Source organism: Camelus dromedarius, chromosome 27, assembly GCF_036321535.1.
Source record: "Camelus dromedarius isolate mCamDro1 chromosome 27, mCamDro1.pat, whole genome shotgun sequence".
Taxonomy (NCBI): domain Eukaryota; kingdom Metazoa; phylum Chordata; class Mammalia; order Artiodactyla; family Camelidae; genus Camelus; species Camelus dromedarius.
The window spans coordinates 4,514,554-4,535,144 of NC_087462.1; the positions used below are offsets into that span (position 1 = coordinate 4,514,554).

Here is a 20,591-nt window from a genome sequence, read left to right on the forward strand (position 1 = left end):
TTACCTAAAGTTGGGTTGCATGACAAGGATTTAAAAGAAAATTCCATGTCAATTTTCCATGCTGTTTCTACAGATAAACTTGGTGTTCTACTTCCAAGTTCTGTGGATTTTGAGAAGCAAACTTTCCTCCCTCAATAAAGAAGTTTCCACCATTCAGGACACCAGGTAAGACGGTACCAGAACCAGTGGCATCCACAAAAATTTTTTTTCCCTACAGGACCACACTGCCTGGGAAAGGAAATCCTATATAAAAATATGATATGAAAGTTCCTAGTACTAGAGAAAGAGTATATGAGGGCCAACTTATCGAGGAAATAAAAACTATAATTTTCAGTTAACTTAATGTACAACATCATCTCTTCAGTCAACAAACCCTGCATTGGGTGCCTCCTCTGTGTCATGTACTCTTCATATGAAATTAATGCCCAGAGCATTGAGAAAATACTTCATACGAAATGCCCAGAGTATTAGCTTTCTCCTTCCGGAGAGTTTACCCCCTTCTGCTCTCCATTCTCCTTGGTTGTAGTAACTCAGTTCTCACCAATCATGATCTAAAGGCTTAAAAATAGTGCTGACAACTAATATGAACTAGGAACTTAGATGCTGGGCATTTATCAATATTATTTCACTGCATGCTCACAGCTCACACCTGTGTGTGGGCACTACTAATATCCTTATTGAGAAGAGGAGCAAACTCTGCACCTTGCTCAAGGGCAGGTAAGACTGTTGCATCAGAGAGTCACATGGACATGACTTAAAGGAATATCTGCTCAATTTCAGACCCTGGCTTCGATCTCATCTACTTAACAGATCAACTTAATGTTAATCTCTTAGCCTCGGGGTCTTCCATCCTGGAGAGAGAGGGCGTCACCTTTCTTCATGTTTCCTCCTCCCTCTGTACATCTGTGGATGAATGCAGGCTCACACACGTGCACGCACACACACTCACACTCACACACACACACGCACCAGCTCTCCCAGTCTCCATCAACAATACCACTCCATTTCACAAAACACATGGTTTTTTTTTTTTGGAAGAAACCCAATACTATATTATATTCTGGTCATGATACTATCATCATCTAAAATTTTCAATAGAAATTTCTAGAAAGCCCTTTCCACGAATATTTTGATAGGTCCAGGCAAAAGGCTTTGCAGAGAAATCATTTCCAAGAGAAGGAGAAAGCATTATTCCCAGAGGCAGGGATTAGAAACATGGGTTCTACTTTCTTCAAGTTGCATGACTTTAAGTCACTTCGCCACATGAGGGTGTGAGGTTTAATGAAGGCAACGTGTGCAAAGCATCTGGCATGGTGCGCAACATGTAGTGACAGTGATAAATGATAGTTATTGTCATTCTTTTTCTTCCCTTCTCAGAGCCATGACATTTAAAGCCATTGCTCAGCTATTTATCCTGGGCTGTTCTTGGGGCCTTGGTTATTTTATGGTTGAAGAAATTGGGAAGACAATGGAATTGGTCATTGCCTACGCCTTCACCGTCATCAATATCCTGCAGGGAGTTCTGCTCTTCGTGGTACACTGTCTCCTTAATCGCCAGGTAAGGCAGATTATTTTTTGTGTCTCACCAGCCTCATCCCAGAGTCTTCGTGACTTCTTGTTCATGTTCTTGCTCTTCTCTGACCTTTTGTATTTGTATTTCTGGTGTTGCCTTGATTCTGGGAAGAGAGTTTAGAAGCACATGCTTGGGTAGGCCATCTGCTCTGAGTCTCATCCATTCAGAATCCTAACATATCTCTTAAGAGCATGCAGTGTCTGCTGGCGCTGCCATAACAAAATACCATAGACCGCCACAGTGGCTCAGACAACAGAAATTTATCTCCTCACAGTTCTGGAGGGTGGACGCCTGAGATCAGGGTGCCAGTGCATTTGGGTTCGGGTGAGGACTCTTCTTTGTAGATGGCCACTTTCTTCATGTATCTTCATGTGGGAATGAGAATGAGAGTGAGCTTTTGTGTCTCTTCTTATAAGGACACTAATCCTGTTGGATCAGAGCTCAACCTTTATGACCTCATTTAACCTCAGTTACTTCCATAAAGGTCGTATCTCCAAACATAGTCAAGTTGAGGGGGTTAGGGCTTTCACATATGAATTTCAGGGGGGACACATTCAGTTCATAGCAGAGCATGTATCAGTCTGGATAAGGTAGATTATGCTGCAGTAACAAACAGCCCCTCCGTCTCTAACTTCAGTAGCATACGACAACAAAGGTTTATTTCTTGCTCATGTTCAGAGCTACGGCTTGATCTATATTGTCTTCACACTGTGATAGAGGCTGAAGGGGCAGCCCCTATTTAGAACATTGGTGTTCTCATAGCGAATGGAAAGGAGATTGTGGCAAAGCACAGCTTAGCTCTCTTTCATTGGCCAAAGCAATTCACGTGGCCATTCCTGGATTCACCAGAGAGAGGCTGAATAATCATCCTGCAGTCAGGTGCGCTATCGGAGGGACACTGGAATATTTGGCATAATCTACTACCAACTCAGAAAGACTTCAGTTCTAATCCCAGTATTTCCACTGACTGGGCTGCTATGTGACTCTACACAGGTTCCTTACTCTCTCTGAGCCTCAGTTTTCTCATCTGCAAATACGGCACTACATACCTTGCAAGATGGAGAATTAAATGAGATAATGTAATATAAATCTCCTAGAAGTTTGTGGTCCACATTAAGTTCTCAGTGAGGGCCATTGTAATTTTGCTCTTTATAAAATAAAGATTGGGAATAGTTTTCCTGGTCCCCCCTCCTCCCCCCTTTGCTGTTGAGTGGAGCTACCGGCAGTTCAGATGCTGGTAACAAAAAGACCATCTTAACACATCATTAATTTCTATTTCACCTTTTAGTTCCTTTTTAATGCTTGGGCCTCCTCACACACAGAAGAAGTAAAATACAACTTAAGTGTCCTGGTGAATTAATGTCGAGTATGAAATATTTAGATGTATTTAAAATAATATGTTAATGAAGTTAAACGGAAGCCATTCATGGAACCAGTGGGTGATCTAGTGTCAGGGCTCTGGGTAAGAATGACAAGGTTTTGCATGCTGGCTATGTGACCTTAGACAAGTCAGTTTACCTCCAAGAACCTCAAATTCTTCATTAATTGGGAGTAAGAAAAGTACCTTTCTCATTGGATTTATGCAAGTGTTAAATGACATATTGGGTATAGAGTGCATCAAACATAGCTAGTGTTCAATAAAGGATGACCTTCATCATTGTCATCACCACCACCACCACCACCAGCATCTTCATTATCATCATCCTTATGACCATAATTCCCTTCATCATTACTGCCACCACCACCACCATCATCAGCACCATCAACATCCTGATTATCGCCATATATAGAATCCTTATAGAGCCTGTCATTTAGTAAACACCTCTTCAACAGCCAAGGAAGTTGAATTTAAATCAAATGAATCAACATGAGCACGGCCAGGATTATGCAGAGAACCAATGGAAAGGCAGTAGAGAGCAGGGCTTGGCCTCTATGCCTTCAGTTTCTTATCTGAGAGTCCTTCCTCCCACACCAAGCTCTGCATGTAACACGAGCCTCTGTATCCCTTAGGTGCGAATGGAATTCCAGAAATGGCTTAGAGGGTTGCGGAAAGAGGCCGAAACTGAAAGCACTGAGGTATCACACGTCGCCACCCACACCAAAACGGTACGATGTGCTCTCCTGCAACGCCGTGCCCCTGTCTCTGCCCAACATCTTGTCTTAGTCTTTAAAGTGTTTTGGTCAATCTCCTCTTCCTGTAAGTTTCATTGTTTTGGCCACTGTTGTTTCCTTTCTGCCTAGATAATGCCCGGCCCATGGAAATTGCTCACTTAATTTGAATATCTAAATTCCTTGCGTAAGGATGGGGAACAGAAGCTGGGAAAGCTCAGGTGGTTTGCTCACAGCTGCTCAGCAGTCAGAGGAATTCAAAGTCAGATCTGTTTTCTTCCAAAAGTTGACAGCTTTCCTTGGTTGCCACCAGTTGTTCATTCCTTCAGATGGTCAACACATTTAGGGACAAGCTGTTCATGGGACACACAGTTTCACACTGAGGATAATTCTGTTTAGTGGCTGCTGACTGTCCTAAAATTTTTCTGTTTTCATGCTAAATGCCACTGGTCACGCCTTGTCTGGAATCACCAATGGTCAAAGGATATGTCAACTCGAACTGTGTAAATGAACTGTCTCAACAACAGTGGTCACCAAAAACATGTCACATGGATTCTGGGGTTCACCAAATCTGAGTTCGAATCTTGGCTCTTTTGTATTCTCCTGGTAGATGCCTAGGAAGCAGCTTAACCTCTCTGAGCCTCAATTCACTTGTCATTGAAATGTCTGATGGGTTGGGGATCAAAATAATATACCTGGGATGTGAGGGCGATCTGGCTGCAACATCTGTCACCCCATGGATCGCCAGGTTTGATTCGGTTGATCTGGCTGGCTAGGCAGGTGTCCCCTTCCTCCCTCGCCGCTCCATGTGCGTGCCTCCTGAAGCTGCCAGCGCTCGGTCAAAGAGGACGACCATCCTCAATAGAGGAGGCCCGTTCTTCTCGGTCAAGGGCACACGAGTAGCTGCCTTCCCCTGCTAGACCCTCCAAACAAGCTCCCAAAATAATGTACCTGGAAACACTTCGCTGTACACTGAACTGCATCAGCATCACTTTTTATTAATTCCAAGTGATCAAGAGTCAACTATGTAGAAGGTCCTGAGCAATAATCATAATCCTGTATCTTTGGGCAACACTTTACATTCTGAAAAGCATGTAGTCAATTTTATGGTTCTCATTAATCCTCCGTAGTGTTTCAGTGATCCATCACTGTTGTGTTTAAATGGAACCCAAGTGCCCAGGTTCCAATCCCAACTCCACCACCTCCAGGCTGTGTGACTTTGCACATGCCACTTAGCATCTCTGAGCCTCAGTTTCTCCATCTGTAAAATGGGAATAATCATGGTATCTTTCTCATCATGAGAATTAAATGAGGTTATATATGTTAAGTGCTTAGAAGGCTGTCTGCCACACAGCAAAGACAGGAAAGGTTTGTGAAAAGGTAAAGTAATATAAAATTTTAAAAACCCCATCATAGTTGGTGTTTGAGGGGTGGAGGGGAGGCTGTAGAGTCAGATATTAGGGCCTCATTCCTGAGCTTAGAGAAATTCTGACTTATCTCTAGGCATGCTAGAATTTTTGGTTAATTTCTGAGGTGTTCATTTCTCTTCAACGTTTTCTGCATTTTGTTTTCCCCAAGCAAGAAAAACTGGACAAGTCATCGGAGCTCTTCTGTGGGAGAGACCCTGCGTCTGTCCAGCCGCAGCCTAGAGCTCAACTTGTGACTATTTATTGGCAAAAAACAGAAAGTTGAGCGGCGCGTGGACGACACCCCCTCGTGGTCACACATGGATTGGACAAATGGCACCGTCTACCTACCATTCCCGTGAAAATGACTCCTTCCCCTATTTTGGCTTCTGTCTCCATAGAGAGAGGGCACATAGGAGAATTCTTAGATCCAGAATCTGTATTGTACATCACGTGCAATTAAATGCTCAAGGAATCGTTCTTAACGATGAGGGAAAAATAAGTGGATTTTCTTCTTCCAGCCATTATTACCACTTAGTGGAAGACGAATTGGCTGACATCTGGATTCAGCTTACAGATCCCTCTCTGGCCTCTCTGTTGCATTCTGTGCTCCCAAAGATCTTGCATCACTTGACATTTGCATAATGCAATAATTTCCATAGGGATTCATATTTAAAATGGGGTTGCAGTCTTGCAATGCAAAAATATACCACCATCCCCACTTAGGGGTGAATTGTCACCAGGAAGGATTTTGTGGTCAGGTCACCAGACCTTTCCTGTTTTCTTTGCCTGATAACTGTTTTGAACCTACCGGAGAATTTTGTTTTCTTAGTGTCGTCTCCAACATGTCCTAGTATAAATGTTCCCAAATCAAAGCAGTGTGGCACGTCACAGCAGTGATTTGATCTCATTTGTTTTGTTTCTATCTGAAATGTTCCTATTTTACTATTATTTTTAACCCCCTTCATTTACTAACACTGAGATGCATGTCCTAATATTTAATATCCTGTTCTATGGCTTTGATTCAGTTTATTTTTAAGTTTATTTATTTTTCTTTTCTCTCCCTGGCTTTTCTTGATTGACAAATAAAAATAATGTATATATTTAAGGTGTTCAATGTGATGATTTAAGGTGCACTCTATACATACATATACATGCTATATATATACACACATATATAGTACACTTATATATATAGTAAAATAACCATCATAGTCAAGCCATGATGATCATAGTCAAGCTAAATACCTATCCCCTTAAATAGTTAGCATTTTTTATTCTTGATGAGAACAATTAAGATCTACTCTCTTAGCAAGTTTCAAGTATACAACACAGTATTGTTAACTATAGTCCCCATACGGTACGTTACACCTCTCAAATTCATTCACCTTGCATTAAAAAATTAAAACTTTATATCCTTTGACCAACATCTCTCCCCACCTCTCAGCCCCTGGCAACCACCACCCTACTCCCTGTTTCTGTGATTCAACTGTTTTAGATTCCACGTGTAGGTGAGATCACGCCATGTTCGTCTGTGTCTGGTTTATTTCACTTAGCGTAACGTCCTCTAGACTCTTCAATTTGTCATAAATGACAAGAGTTCCTTTTTTAAGGCTGAATCACATTCTCTTGTATATGTATTACAGCACATTTTCTTTATCCATTCACCCAGGGATGGGCACTTAGGTTATATCCATATCTTGGCTATTGTGACTAATGCTGCAATGAAAATGGGAGTGTAGATAGATATTTTTTGAATTGCCAAGCATGCAGTGTTGGCATAGTAGTTGCTGGCTTGGCTCCTTAGCACCCTAAATTTGTCAACAGCCTACCTGCCTAATCCTTATCTCTGGATTCATTGAGTGGCTTAGGTGATCAGAGAATTCTGCAAAGGAAAGGATGTAGAAGCTGATGGCTTACAGATCTTGCACTCACGACCCTGACTTTCATTTGACTTCTCGTTGACCCATGAATATTACACCAACGAAGACTGCCCTTCTTGAAACCCCCAAGACTCTTTAAGAAATAGGAAATAAGGCTTCGTAGTTCCCCCTCTGTTATCAGTTAGAAGCTGGGGGAGCCATGGCCAAGAGTACAAACGTTTTCCTGTGTGGTGAGTATTAAACATTTTATTTTCTTTGGTTCTAAGACAGTTACATTGTATTATTCAAGTAGAGATGGTGCAAAGAGTTCAGATGGAGTTGACTTGTGCTCAACCGCAACTCTGTAATTAAATAGCTGTGTAACTCTGGGGAAATTGCTTTAATCTTCAAAGTCGGACGTGGATGGATATTCATAGACCCTCCTTCCCTGTGGCTCCCATTCGTCCTTCGCTAACACCTCGTTGGGACAATGCAGGTCGCTTTGCCCTGGAGATTTTTCTCCCATGGCGTCTGTGCAGTGGAAGCAATGTCTTTAGCATCCGATGTATCACTTCGGAAGTTCTGTGGGTCTCTTCTCTGGGCTCCATGGGACTGGGAATCTTCACACAAGCCCTTCACCCAAACGCCCATAATGTTAACAACTTAGGGAACTGTCAGTGAAAATAATCAATAAACAGCCTATAATAGGAATAGAAAAGAGTTTTACCTGAGCCAAACTGAGGACTACAGCCTGAGAGGCAGCCTCTCAGAGAACTCTGAGGAACTGCTCCAGAGAAGAATGGTTTTCAGCACAGTTTTATGTTTTGCCAGAACAAGGAACATCAGACAAGTCAAGGATACATTACTTCAAGGTTTCAAAAAAAACCAGGTCAGTATGTACACAGGGGGTCAGTATGGCCTTGGTACCTGGGAAGGGAGTCGTATCATCCAGAGTACCAGCCTTGGTGCTTCAGGAAGGGAAGCACTTAATCTTCAATTTTAACGTGGACGGTCTTGACTTCTGGTCAATGCACCTTTTTTCTTTAATAATAGAAGCAGATGTACATTGTATGTTTGATAGGTCACAAACAAGCTATTCTAGAAAGCATAAAATTCAAGTTAACTCATGTGTGAGCCTGGATGACTTCCCCATACCTTAATATGTGAAGATCTCTTTGATCAGAATCCTAGTACAACTCTTAAAACAGGAAATGAACACTGATACAATGAAAGCTATATTTCAAAATCTCTAAATACCATATGATATCACTTCTATGGGGAATCTTAAAAAAAAAAGAGACAAAGGAAATTATTTACAAAACAGAAACAGACTTACAGACGTAGAAAACAAACTTGTGGTTACCATGGGGAAAGGGAGGGGTGGAGGGACAAACTGAGGGTTTGAGATTTGCAGATACTAACTGCTACATATAAAATAGATAAACAACAAGTTGCTACTGTACAGCACAGGGAACTGTATTCAATACCTTGTAATAGCCTATAATGAAAAAGCATATGAAAAGGAATATATTCATGTATGTTTGTATAACTGAATCACTATGCTGTACATCAGAAATTAATGTAACATTGTAAACTGACTATACTTCAATTTAAAAAGGGGAAAAATTCTTAATAAAGGCCCAGTGACAGCCTTCCCAGCTACTTACTTATATCCCCATTTTTGACTTTTAGAATGTAGGATCCTGCAAAGATTGTGGAGACAGAGCTCTTCTAATTAAAGTAGCAAAGCACTTTCTTTCCTGTGATGAGTCTGTGTCATTAATCTGCCTCATCCCTTTTCTGTCCTAGAAATCAGAAGTAATAACTGCCTTAAACTTGGCCAGAGGGATGCATTTTGACAAAACTGTGAGAATCAGGTAAGCATCACAACTTGATGAATTTGCATCTGCTTGGATAAAAGGCACACGGAAGGAAGATACTGTCAGAATGGAGTGGGGTACTGTTGAGTGGGCTTTTTTTCCATGGTGCCCATGTGTATTCGTCATATATTGCTGCATAACAAGTTAACCCAGAACTTACTGGCTTAAACAGCAATCATTACCCTCCAGTTTCTATGGATCAAGAATCCAGGGGGTACTCAGCAGGGTGCCCTGGTGCAGGGTATCTAAGAAGGCCGTAATCAAGGAGCGATGATGACATGGAGAAACTGGAACCCTCATCCACTGCTCGTGGGAAAGAAAAATTATACAGCTCCTCTGGTAAACAGCCTGGCAATTCCTCAAACGTTTAAATATGGAATTACCATATGATCCAGCAATTCCACTCCTAGGTACACACTCCAGAAAATTGAAAATGTAGCTCCACACAAAAACTTGTACATAAGTGTTCATAGGGACATTATTCACAATAGCCAGAAAGTGGAAATAACCAACACATGCATTAATTCATGAATGGATAAAAGAAATGTGGCCTATCCATATCATGGACTATTACTCAGCCATGAAAATGAGTGAAGCCCTGACTTGCACTACAACATGGATAAGCCTTGAAAACATGATGCTCAGTGAAAGAAGCCAGACACAAAAGGCCACCTATTATATGATGCAACTTATATGAACTGTTCAGAATTGGCAAATGCCAAAGACCCCAAGAGTAGACTGGCGGTTGCCTCAAGACTTGGGGGTAGGTGGGTGGAAAGGCTGAGGAATGATAGCTGGGGAATGCACGGTTCTTTGGGGAGTGATTAAATTGCTCTAAAATTGATGGTGGTGTTGGTTGTACAGATTTGTGTATATACTAAAAACCCATTGAACTGTACACTTCAAATGGATTAATCACATGGTATGAGAGTTATATCTCAATAGTACTGTTAAAGGAAAGAAAAGACATTGGCTGGAATTGGCCAATGTGCATGGTTGGTCCCCCTAGTATCATCCAAGATTTTAGAGCCTGAAGATACAATCAAGACCATCCATTCTACCCCTTGTGTTTTCAGATGGGGAAACCGATGCCCAGAGAGATTTAAATGACTTTTTCAAGGTCACACTGCTGGATGGTGGCAAAGCTGTGTCTTGGTTGCATGTTTCAAGGTGTGCGTTTGGAGCTCGTCCGCAAAAACGACTAGACGGACAGTACAGCTGATGAAAAATAAAAAAAATAAAAAGGAAAAATAAATCACCTTCTTCTCTCTTAGTTAAAGGAGACCAATTCTCAGAACAACAGCAGAGAGACTTGCACCCGTTTGTCAAGGCTGTCCCATGACTATGGAGCTGGGAAGACTGTCCTTACAGGTCTGAGGTTCCTCGGCTCTGGTCTCAGACGGACAGTTTTTCCCCCCTACCCTTTGAAGTAGACTCTATGTTTCAGAGCAGTGGTAGGTTCACAGCAAAACTGAGCAGAAAGCACAGAGAGTTCTCATGTGCCTTCTGCCCCGACATGCACGCATCCAGCACCAGATGGTACTTCTGTGAACCAACATTGACGTATCAGTATCACTCCAAGTCTGCAGTTTATGCTGGGGTTCAACTCTTGGTGTTGTATATTCTGTGGGTTTTGTCAAATGTACCATGACATATATGCATCGTTACAGCATCATACAGAGTAATTTCACTGTCCTAAAAATCTTCTGAAAAAGCCACCTATATATATATATATTTAATGGAGGTACTGGAGATTAAAATTGGGACCTCATTCGTGCTAAGCACGTGATCTACCACTGAACTATTACCCTCCCTCCTCACATAAGTTTTAAGAAATGTCTTTGAATGACCATTTTACCTATCTCAGGAGTACGACGCGGCATTTTGATACACATATACATAATGAAATGATTAATTAGCATGACAACAGTCAAGCTAATTAACATATCCATTTCTTCACACATTTACCTTTTTTGTGTGTGTGGTGAGATGCCCTGAAATCTACTCTTAGCAAATCTTCAGTATATGATACAATATTCTTTTTTTTTTAAATATGGTATTCTTAACCATTTTCATCGTGCCGTTCCTTAGATCTCAAGACTCCTGCATCCTGCCTAACTGCAACTTTGGACCCTTTGACCAATGCACAGGGATATTTTTAACAAAACAAATACTATAGGTCTGAAAAGTGTTGGAAGACTCGCTGGGGGATCGTCTACTGAGACAAAGTTTAGCACACGAGTCCTGTAAAAGTTCTCAGAATGGGTCATGACACAGGGTTTGCACATTCGGGGCAATCTCATCTCAGAGAGGTACCTTGGAGTTTATGTGTAGAGGTGGGTGGGGTTGTTCAGGCAGAACTTTGAGCCCCCTCAAATCTCCATCAATGAGCATAGATGCCTCTTCTTTTTACACTTTAAAATTTTATTTTTTAAATAAATCCTGTGGCAAAATGTCAAGGAAGTGTCCTGCAAAACAAAATCTTCTCCCTCCCCAGACCAGAAAGGCGCTCTACAAAAGTAGAAGAGAAAGAAATCAGTTTTATTATGGAATTAGTAGGCTGGAGGGGTGGGGGCTATTGGTGGATTTGTTTGGGTAAAACTCAAGTTCAGATTTATTTGAGTAAAGAATCTGGACCTCACAAAGCCTCCTGTTCTTATAAGCAACCTTGTTTCTAACAGGGGATAAAGGACTCGTATCCGATCCTCACAAACCTCACTTCCCAGCTAACCGCTGGGAAGCAAAAAGAGAAAGCTCTGCTGGTGATGCTGTACCTGCAAAGGGTGGAGGAGGCTGTCTTTACAGCTGCATCCGGAGATGGGAAAGGCAGGCAGAAGGTGGAAGGGCAGTTTATGGGTAAGGAATCGCAACGCTGGTGAGTGCAGCTCCGGTTGTGTGTCGCCGGGCTGTGTCCTGGCCAGTTGGTGCCTCACCTCACAAAATCCCCCCAGCAGTGCTGGGACACAGGAGTGGTCACCTCCTCCACTTCACAAGGAGTCTGAGGTCTAGAAAAAGGGCATGAGTTCCTGGCTTCCTAAATGGCAGAAGAGCCAGGGATTGGACCTTCCAACCAGGTCTGAGCACAGACTCTTCTCTGAACCAGCACACGGACCGCCAGCGTTCACTGTCGGGGACCATTTTGGATTTCATCTCTTTGATTTTTTTCTGCAGGGACCCACCGTCAAGAGTTTGGAAGTAGCTCATTTCATTAGGCACTAAAAATGCTGCAGGGAGTGAAGAGGAGGTGGCTTTAATTTTGGAGTGGGGAGATCTCTTTAGTTCTTATTGTAAATAATTGAGGAAGCACAGATGGCTATTGTCAAAAGACAGAAATAACAAGTGTTGACAAGGATGCAGAGAAACCAGAACATTTATGCACTGCTGGTGGGGATGTAAAATGGTGCAGCCTCTAAGGAAAACAGGATGGTGGGTCCTCAAAATTTTAAACTTAGAGTAATCACAAGATCCGACAATTCCACTTCTGACTATATACCCCCGAAGAACTGAGAGCAGTGTCTTGAGATGTTTGTACATTGATGTTCCATATTTGTAATAGCCAAGAAGTAGAAACAACCCAAGTGCCCATCAACAGATGACTGGATAAACACACTGTGGTCCATCCACACAATGGAATGCTCTTCAACTTTAAAAAAGAAGGAAATGCTGACACCTGCTACAACATGGTTGAATCGTGAGGACATGATGCTCAGTGAAATAAGCCCATTACAAAAGGGCAAATACTGTCTGTTCCACTCATAGGAAGTCCCTAGAGGACTCAAAATCATAGAGACGGAAAGTAGGATGGTGGAAGCCAGGGGCTTGGGGAGGGGCTGGGGAGTCAGTGTTGTCCTGGATAGAGTTGCGGTTTGGGAAGATGAGAAAGTTCTGGAGATGGAGGGTGGGGACGGCTGCACAGCAGCATGAATGTGCTTAATGCCACTGAGCTGTGCACTTAGACATGATTTATATTATGTGTTAGTCCCTAGTTCACTGTTTGAACTTGGCCAAACTCTCACTGGGTTTGAACTCCGTTTCTCCAGAATAATCAGGAGGCAGACTTCGCTCTCCTGTCCCGAGCTGAGTGTGATCACACTGGAGCAGGTGGGTAAGTGGATGCTGGTGTCGACCACACGTGCTCTGTTTTTTTAGCCATTGAAACGCTGAAGGTTAAGCAGAGCTGCTCACCGGAGAAGACATTCAGGCTGAGAGCAGAAAATCAGACGGTGACCATTCACTGCGCCACCATCGCGGAGGGGCGCGTGGGAGGTAGCGCAGACGGGGCCCCGGGACTTACAAGAAACAGCCCGACAGCTTCCCCAGTGAACTTCCATGTTGCTCCTTTATAACACATTCCCGGAATCCGTTCATTGTCACCTAAGTTCCACGCTTTTGTAAAGCCGCCAGGATCTAAGTCCACATGCAGCCCTCACAGCCAGGAAAAAAAAAAAAAGATAATAAAGCAATTTCCTATTTCGTTTATTTGCAATGTTTCACAGTAGGAATAGAATGCTGGGTTTCTTAATGACTTCCTCTGTCTGTTCTTTGCGTTAACTCGCCTTTAACCTTCACGATGCTACAGGGTAATGTCCTTAAAACACATGTGTTGGGAAGGGGGGTATAGCTCAGTGGTAGAGTGTGTTCTTAGCATGCACGAGGTCCTGGGTTCAATCCCCAGTACTTCCAGTAAAAAAAAGGAAAAAAAAACAAACTCCCCCCCAAAAACAAAACAACAACAAAAAACACATGTGTCATTCCCCTGCACATGAGCAGTGAATGGTTTCTCATTGCCTACAGGAAAACCCCAGAAAAACTAGCCTTTTAGCTCATTTTTTAAAGTCCTATCTTTGTAGCAACATGGATGGACCTAGAGATGGTCATACTAAGTGAAGTAAGTCAGACAGAGAAAGGCAAGAATCATGTCACTTATGTGTGGAATCTAAAAAAGTAATACAAATGAACGTATTTATGGGACAGAAACAGATTTACAGGCATAGAAAACAAATTTATGGTGACCAAAGGGGAAGGAGGGGGAACCTGTAAATTAGGAGTTTGGGATTAGCAGATACACACTACTATATACAAAACAGACAAACAGCTAGGTCCCAGTATATAGCACAGAGAACTATATTCAGCATCTTGTAACAACCTATAATGGAAAAGAATCTTAAAAAAAAAATATATATATATATATTTGTATAACAGAATCACTTTGCTGTACACCCTGAAACCAACACAACACTGGAAGTCAACTGCACTTCAGTAAAAAAATGATAATGCAAAAAAATCCTAACAATTTTAGTATTTATTATTTATTGACTTATTTATGCTTTGTTTTTAATTTAAACATTTTAAATTGAGGTGTAACTGACTATTAGTTTCAAGTGTGCAACATAATTATTTGATATTTGTCTGACTCATTTTTATTAAAAAAAATTTTTTTTAGTGAAGGATAGTTGATTTACCCTGTTGTGTTAGTTTCAGGTGTACAGCAAAGTGATTCCATTTAAAAAATATATATATATTTTTTTCAGATTCTTTTCCATTTTAGGTTATTACAAGATATTGAATACAGTGCCCTGTGTTGTACAGAGGTCTTTGTTGTTAATGTCTTTGACCTTCATTTTCCCCGAATTATAAAACTAAACTGTGATTATTTATGTGAGTGACTCACTCAGAACGCTGTCCCAGAGCAGAGGCTCAACAAATGGGAACGAAAATTATTTTTTCCAATGGCCTGGCATCCCATTCACAAGTGAGATTTAACATGATGATCCCTTAAATTGTTGACCTGGCCACCAAGTGGGCATCACTGAAACCCAGTGGGGCCTTCTTCTTTATCTCAGGTGCTGTTGCATTTATATCCTATGCTTCGATTGGCTCCATCATCAATGAGAACTTTGTGTCTGAGGAGAACCTAAGGATGAAGGAAAAGCTGCATAATTTCTACCTGGACTCCAAGATAGTGAGCGGTACCATGGGATCCAGGAAGAATGCCTCGCTCTCCAGGTCTATTAATTTCACGTTTCAGCATGAACAGGTGTGTTGAAACCAGGTAACTTTATTATTACATCTGCAGGGGTTTTGTCATTAAATGGGAGTGTTTCCGTGTTGATAATTTCACGGGTAGAAAGTCTTTAAAAACAAGTTGGGTTCTCATATCTCTAAGAGAGTTTGGAACATGGTGTTGAAAAGTCCAAAATGAGCCAGAAGTATGATGTGGCTGTCTGGAAAATTTGCATACCCTTGAGGCGGATTTTCAGAAGAAGCCTCTCAAGGGTCCACCAAGGCTCTGGACTGGTCACACCCAATCTGGAGCAAAAGACTCAGTCCTGGGGCCACACAATTTTAAGAAGAAACAAACATGGACCAGCATATGGGATGAACGATAGTCATTAAATTTTTTGAAGTGCTTACTGAGTGCCACACCAAGGCATCATACCAACGACGTTTCAGTAGAAGAGCATCTTAGGTTTCAGGACAATGTCTAAATTTAAAAATGATTCCATCTTCTTCAAGGGGGTTATATTTGCTGTGTCACAATGACCTCAGAACTCGGTGACTGAAGGCAATAAACATGTATTAGCTCATTCAGATTCTGGGGGTCAGGAGTCTTGCAGTGGCTTAGTTGGGGTGGTTCTGGCTCAAGGTTTCTCGTAAGTAAGTGCTGTAGTAAATGCTGACCTGCCTCCAGTCACCTGAGGGCTTGACAGGGGCAGAAGCATCTGTTTTCAAGACGGCGCCCTCACATGGCTGGTGGCAGGCGGTCTCAGCTTCCTGCCGCGCGGGGCTTGCCAAAGGGCTGCTTCAGTGTCCTCACCGCATGGCAGCTGGCTTCCCCCCGAGTGAGTAATCCATGAGCACGAAGGTACGAGGAGGAAGTCTCCTTGTGCCTTTTATGACAGTCTCAAAAGTCACACTCTGTCACATCTGCATTCTAGTCATTACAAGTGGCTCGCAAAGTGCAGCCCACACTGACAGGGAGAGGAGTTAGGCGGGACACTTTGGAGGGAGTGTCAAAGAATTTATGGACAGGTTTTAAACCACCACAGGGATAGTATAGTGTCTGGAACTGAACAGTCTGTGTTCAAATCTCAGCTCCCTTCCTGCTCACCCATTAGGCAAGTTATCCAAACGTCGGTGCCGTGCTCAGCCTGGCAAGCGGAGGTTCTGCTTCTGATAATTGCCATGTGTCTTGTTGACACATGGGTTAAATGAGTTAATGTATATAAAGTGCTTAAAATCATACTTGCCAACAACAAAGGATGTTGAGAAGACTGGATATCTCCTGCAAAAGAGTCAAGTTGGACCCTCACACCAAATACAACATTAACACAAAATGGATCAAAGACATAAATGTGAGACCTAAACCTGTAAAACTCTAAGGAGAAAACATAGTGGAAAAGCTTCATTACATTGCATCTGACAAGAGTTTCCAGGGTATGACACCAAAAAAAAAAAAAAAAAAAAAAGGCAATGAAGTAGAAATAGACAAATTGGACTGTATCAAGCTAAAAGCATCTGTACATCAAAGGACACAAACCATGGAGTGAAAAGGCAACCAACGGAAGAGTAGGAAATATTTACAATTCATGTATCTGATAAGGAGTTAGTATCCAGAATACATAAAGAACTACTACAGCCCAACAGCAACAACAATGAATAAATTAATTTTTTTTAAAAAATACGCAAAGGACCTAAATAGACATCTCTCAATATACAGATGGCCAAGAAGCACATGAGAAGATGCTCAGTATTACAAATCATAGGAAACTGTCCATCAGAACCACAGTGAGATCTTACCCCACCCCCATCAGGATGGCTACTATTTAAAAAAAAAAAAAGCATGCAACAGAAAATGATAAGAAAGGAAAGTTGCTTTTAATCAGAATGCCTGCAGTCTGGGGAGATGGCGGACTCAGTGTCTCTCAAAGGCCATCTCCCCAGATTCTGCTCATCCATGAAAGTTTTAAAGGGAAAAGGGGAAGTAATCTCAGTTAATCACTGAGACAGGAGGTCAGAGCTGTCTCCACCCCCACTGCCTGCAGGCTCGTCAATGTCTCTCGTGATCTTTCCTTGAGATGCTGTTTTGTTCACGACAGTCTTTCCCCGAGATCACTGGAGGCAGGGCTCAGGATGAGATCTGGTCATCTGTTAATGCCTTAGTCTCCGTTCCTCCTTCTTTGATCTGGGAAAGAACCAACACATTAGGCAAGGTAGGGTGATCAAAAGATTTGAAAAGTGTGCTTGGGCTGGAGGTGGGTAGACCATGCGGGCACCTAGTTCAAGATTAGTGACCAGATAACAGGGACCTCCTGCAGAAAGCTCTTTCCCACAAAGAGCTCTTTCCTGCCAAAAGCTGCTGACAAGAGGCGGTGTGATTGTTCTCCAGGGGAAGAAGGAAAGCGAATGGGCTCTCTGCGTTTACTGGCGTCGGTCATCTTGGTCTACAGAGGGCTGCCAGGTCATTTCTTCAGACGAAAATCAAACCCTTTGCAGCTGCAACCACCTCTCCAGCTTTGCTGTACTCGTGGCATCAACTGAACTGAAGGTAATCTCTGCTTTGGGTAAACAAAATGACCTTTCATTGACATAGAACATTATCAAGTTTCATAAAGAAGAGGATTGATTGCATTCTAACACTGAAAGGAGATGAGGTTTTCTTTTGAACACTTTAATTTTTTTTTTTTTTGCTTTGTTTTGGGGGATAAGGGGGCAGTAATTAGGTTTATTTATTTATTCATTTTAATGGATAAATTAGGTAATTAGGTTTCTTTATTTATTCATTGTAACAGAGCTACTGGAGATTGAACCCAGGACCTCGTGCATGCTAAGCACACGCTCTACCACTGAGCTATACCCTCCCCTCCCAACAGATAAATAGGACAGATAAATAACAAAGACCTGCTGTGTAGCACAGGGAACTATATTCAATTTCTTGTAATGACATATCATGGAAAAGAATCTGAAATATATACATATGTATGTGTATGTATAACTGAATTGCTTTGCTGTACACCTGAAACTAACATTATAAATCAACTACACTTAAATAAAAAATAAAATTAAAAAAAGAAAAGGAACATATACACATATGTGTAAGTGAATCACCATGCTGTACGCTGGAAATTAACACAACATTGTAAACCAACTGTACTTCAGTTTTAAAAAATGAAATTAATCCTCTGAGCAGATTTCAAGTGTACAATGCAGTACCGTCACCACGCTGCACCTTAGGGCTCCAGGACTCATTCATCTCGCATACCTGAAACTTTGTACCCTCTGACCACATCACCTCCTTTTCCCCTCCCCCAGCCCCTGGCAACTACTATTCTGCTCTCTGCTTCTGTGAGTTTAACTGCCTTAGATTCTACATACAATTGATATTATGCTATGTTTGTCTTTCTGTATCTGGCTTGTTTCAGGGGTTTTTTTTGTTGTCTTTTCAGCATTTTTTAATTACAAAAGAGTTGTCAGCAACTGGGTATATCCCCCAAAGAGTTGAAAGCAAGATCTCAAAGAAATATTTGCATGCAAGCATATCCACGACAGCTAAAAGGTCAACCGGTAAACAAAATGTGGTCCATCCACACAACAGAACACACTCAGCCTTAAGAAGGAAGGGGATTCTGACACCCGCCACCAGGGGGATGAACCTTGAGGACTTGATGCTCAGTGGAACAATCCAGTCACAAAAAGACAATACCATGTGATTCCACTTCTGTGAGGTCCCTGGGGTCATCAAAACTTCAGAGACAGAAAGTAGAATTGTAGTTGCCTCTAGGGAGGGCGGAGGGGGATTTGTCGGTTAATGAGTGTGGAGTTTCAGTTTTACGAGATGAAAAGAGTTCTGGAGATGGCTGCCGGTGAGGGTCACAAAACAATATGAACAGACTAAACATTCCTGGACTGTCCCCTCAAAAATGAGTAAGGTGGTAAAATTTGCATTATGTATATTTTACCACAAATTAATAATATAGTCCCCAGCATTTAAAAATTGAGAGATTTTGCACAGCCATCCTGATTTCCAGCTTTTTTGAAAGGATGAAAGTGATGGCCATTTGGGGCTCAATAGAAACAGTCGCTTTTTTAAAAAAATTGAAGTATAGTTGGTTACAATGTGTCAATTTCTGATGTACAGACCAATGTCCCAGTTATGCATATACATACATATATTCGTTTTCATATTCTTTTTCATTAAAGGTTATTACAAGATATTGAATAGTTCCCTGTGCTATACAGAAGAAATTTGTTTTTTAAATCTATTTTTATATACAGAGGCTAACATTTGTAAATCTCAAACTCCCAAATTTATCCCTTCCCACTCCCAGCAACCATAAGATTGTTTACTATGTCTGCAAGTCTGTTTCAACAACAGTTGCTTTTGATACAGGAAAAACGGGGAGAGAGAGGACGGCCAGGTCCCCGGTCCCTGGTCCCTGGCGAGTCCCTGGAATGTGCCCCGTCAAGCGAGGGTCCTTGGCTTCACGCAGGAAAGGATTCAGGAGCAAACCATAGTTGAGAAAAGGTAGATTTATTCAGAGAGATGCACATTCCATAGACAGAACACAGATCTTCTCTAAAGGCAGAGAGAGAGAGAAAGGGGGGGGGTGGCTCTGGGATGCGGGATTAGAAGCTTTTATGGGTCAGTAGCTTCATATGCTAACAAATGGGAGGTTTATTCAACTACCTTGGGGAAGGGCTGTCGCCCACTTTTTGACCTTTTTTGGCCATCCCTGAAGCTGTCCTGGCTTCTGTGGGGGGACCCTTTATCAGCTTTGTATTTCAACGAGTGTATATTAAAGTTCAAGGTCTACCGGGAGTTGAATATTCCGCTGTCTTGGTGCTAATTGCTCTGTCATTCTTTTAATGGCTGTGCCCTGCCCCCTTCCCTCCTGTCTCACTTTTAAGAAGGGTCATGGAGCACAGTTTCAAACAGTGCCTATCCCCTAAATCTAGTCTGCTTCTCAAATATATTCCGCCTCCCTGACCCTCTGTGAGTATTTGAGGTTGAAACCTGCAGGCTGACTCTAAGAAGTGCAAGAACTCAATCTAAGCATGTTGCTCTGGACCAATATGTTCTACGGACCTTGTATCCCATTTGCCCAAAGAATGGTGGGCATTACTCTCCACGTCCCCCTCAAACGCCCCTCCCCTCCAGGTGCTGTGCTCCGTCACTGCAGGTGGGCTGCACCACCTCTGCTTGGCCTCCTTCACTGGATGCTCCTCGAAGGGCTCCACCTCTTCCTCACCGTCAGGAACCTCACGGTGGCCAACTACACCAGCGCGGGGAAGTTCAAGAAGAGGTTCCTGTACCCTTTCGGCTATGGGACCCCAGCGGTGATTGCAGCTGTGGCTGTCGGTGTGGGACACGAACTCAGTAAGCACGATGACTTTGTAATGAGGAAGTGATCATCTCCGTATGAATTCATATGTATCAAAATTCTGCCACCAGCATCGTTCAAGGTGCTGTGGGTGCCCCAGGAAGCAAAACGGACAATAATCAAATAGACATGCCCTATAACGTTAGGTACCATTGAAGAGAAGCAAACAAAGAAATGAGAATAGCAGTGGGGTGGTATTTTAAGTAGTGTGGTCGGGGGCGCCACTGAGAGGTAAACTTTCAATGTCACACGTTACTTCATTTTTGTATGTCTTACTGTACTAGTTTCCTATTGCTGTGCTAAGAAATTAGCTCAAACTTGGTGGCTTAGGACGGTGCAAACTGATGCCCTTAGAGTTCTGTAGATCAGAAGTCCAACAT

General features: G+C 42.3%; 1 protein-coding gene across 2 annotated transcripts in view; it reads left to right on the forward strand.

The window, feature by feature from the left end:
• Nucleotides 1-6,165, forward strand: part of LOC105087554 (putative adhesion G protein-coupled receptor E4P) — a 32,048-nt gene extending 25,883 nt beyond the window's left edge. The window contains exons 14-17 of one of the 2 annotated variants that reach the window (XM_064479814.1): nt 74-165; nt 1,378-1,558; nt 3,584-3,770; nt 5,261-6,165. In XM_064479814.1, coding sequence (XP_064335884.1) covers nt 74-165; nt 1,378-1,558; nt 3,584-3,770; nt 5,261-5,331 — 531 coding nt within the window. In that variant the 3' untranslated portion in view covers nt 5,332-6,165. The remainder of the gene's footprint in view (nt 1-73; nt 166-1,377; nt 1,559-3,583; nt 3,771-5,260) is intronic. The other variant, XM_010978234.3, reaches the window with a different exon arrangement.
• The last annotated feature ends 14,426 nt before the right edge of the window (nt 6,166-20,591 follow it).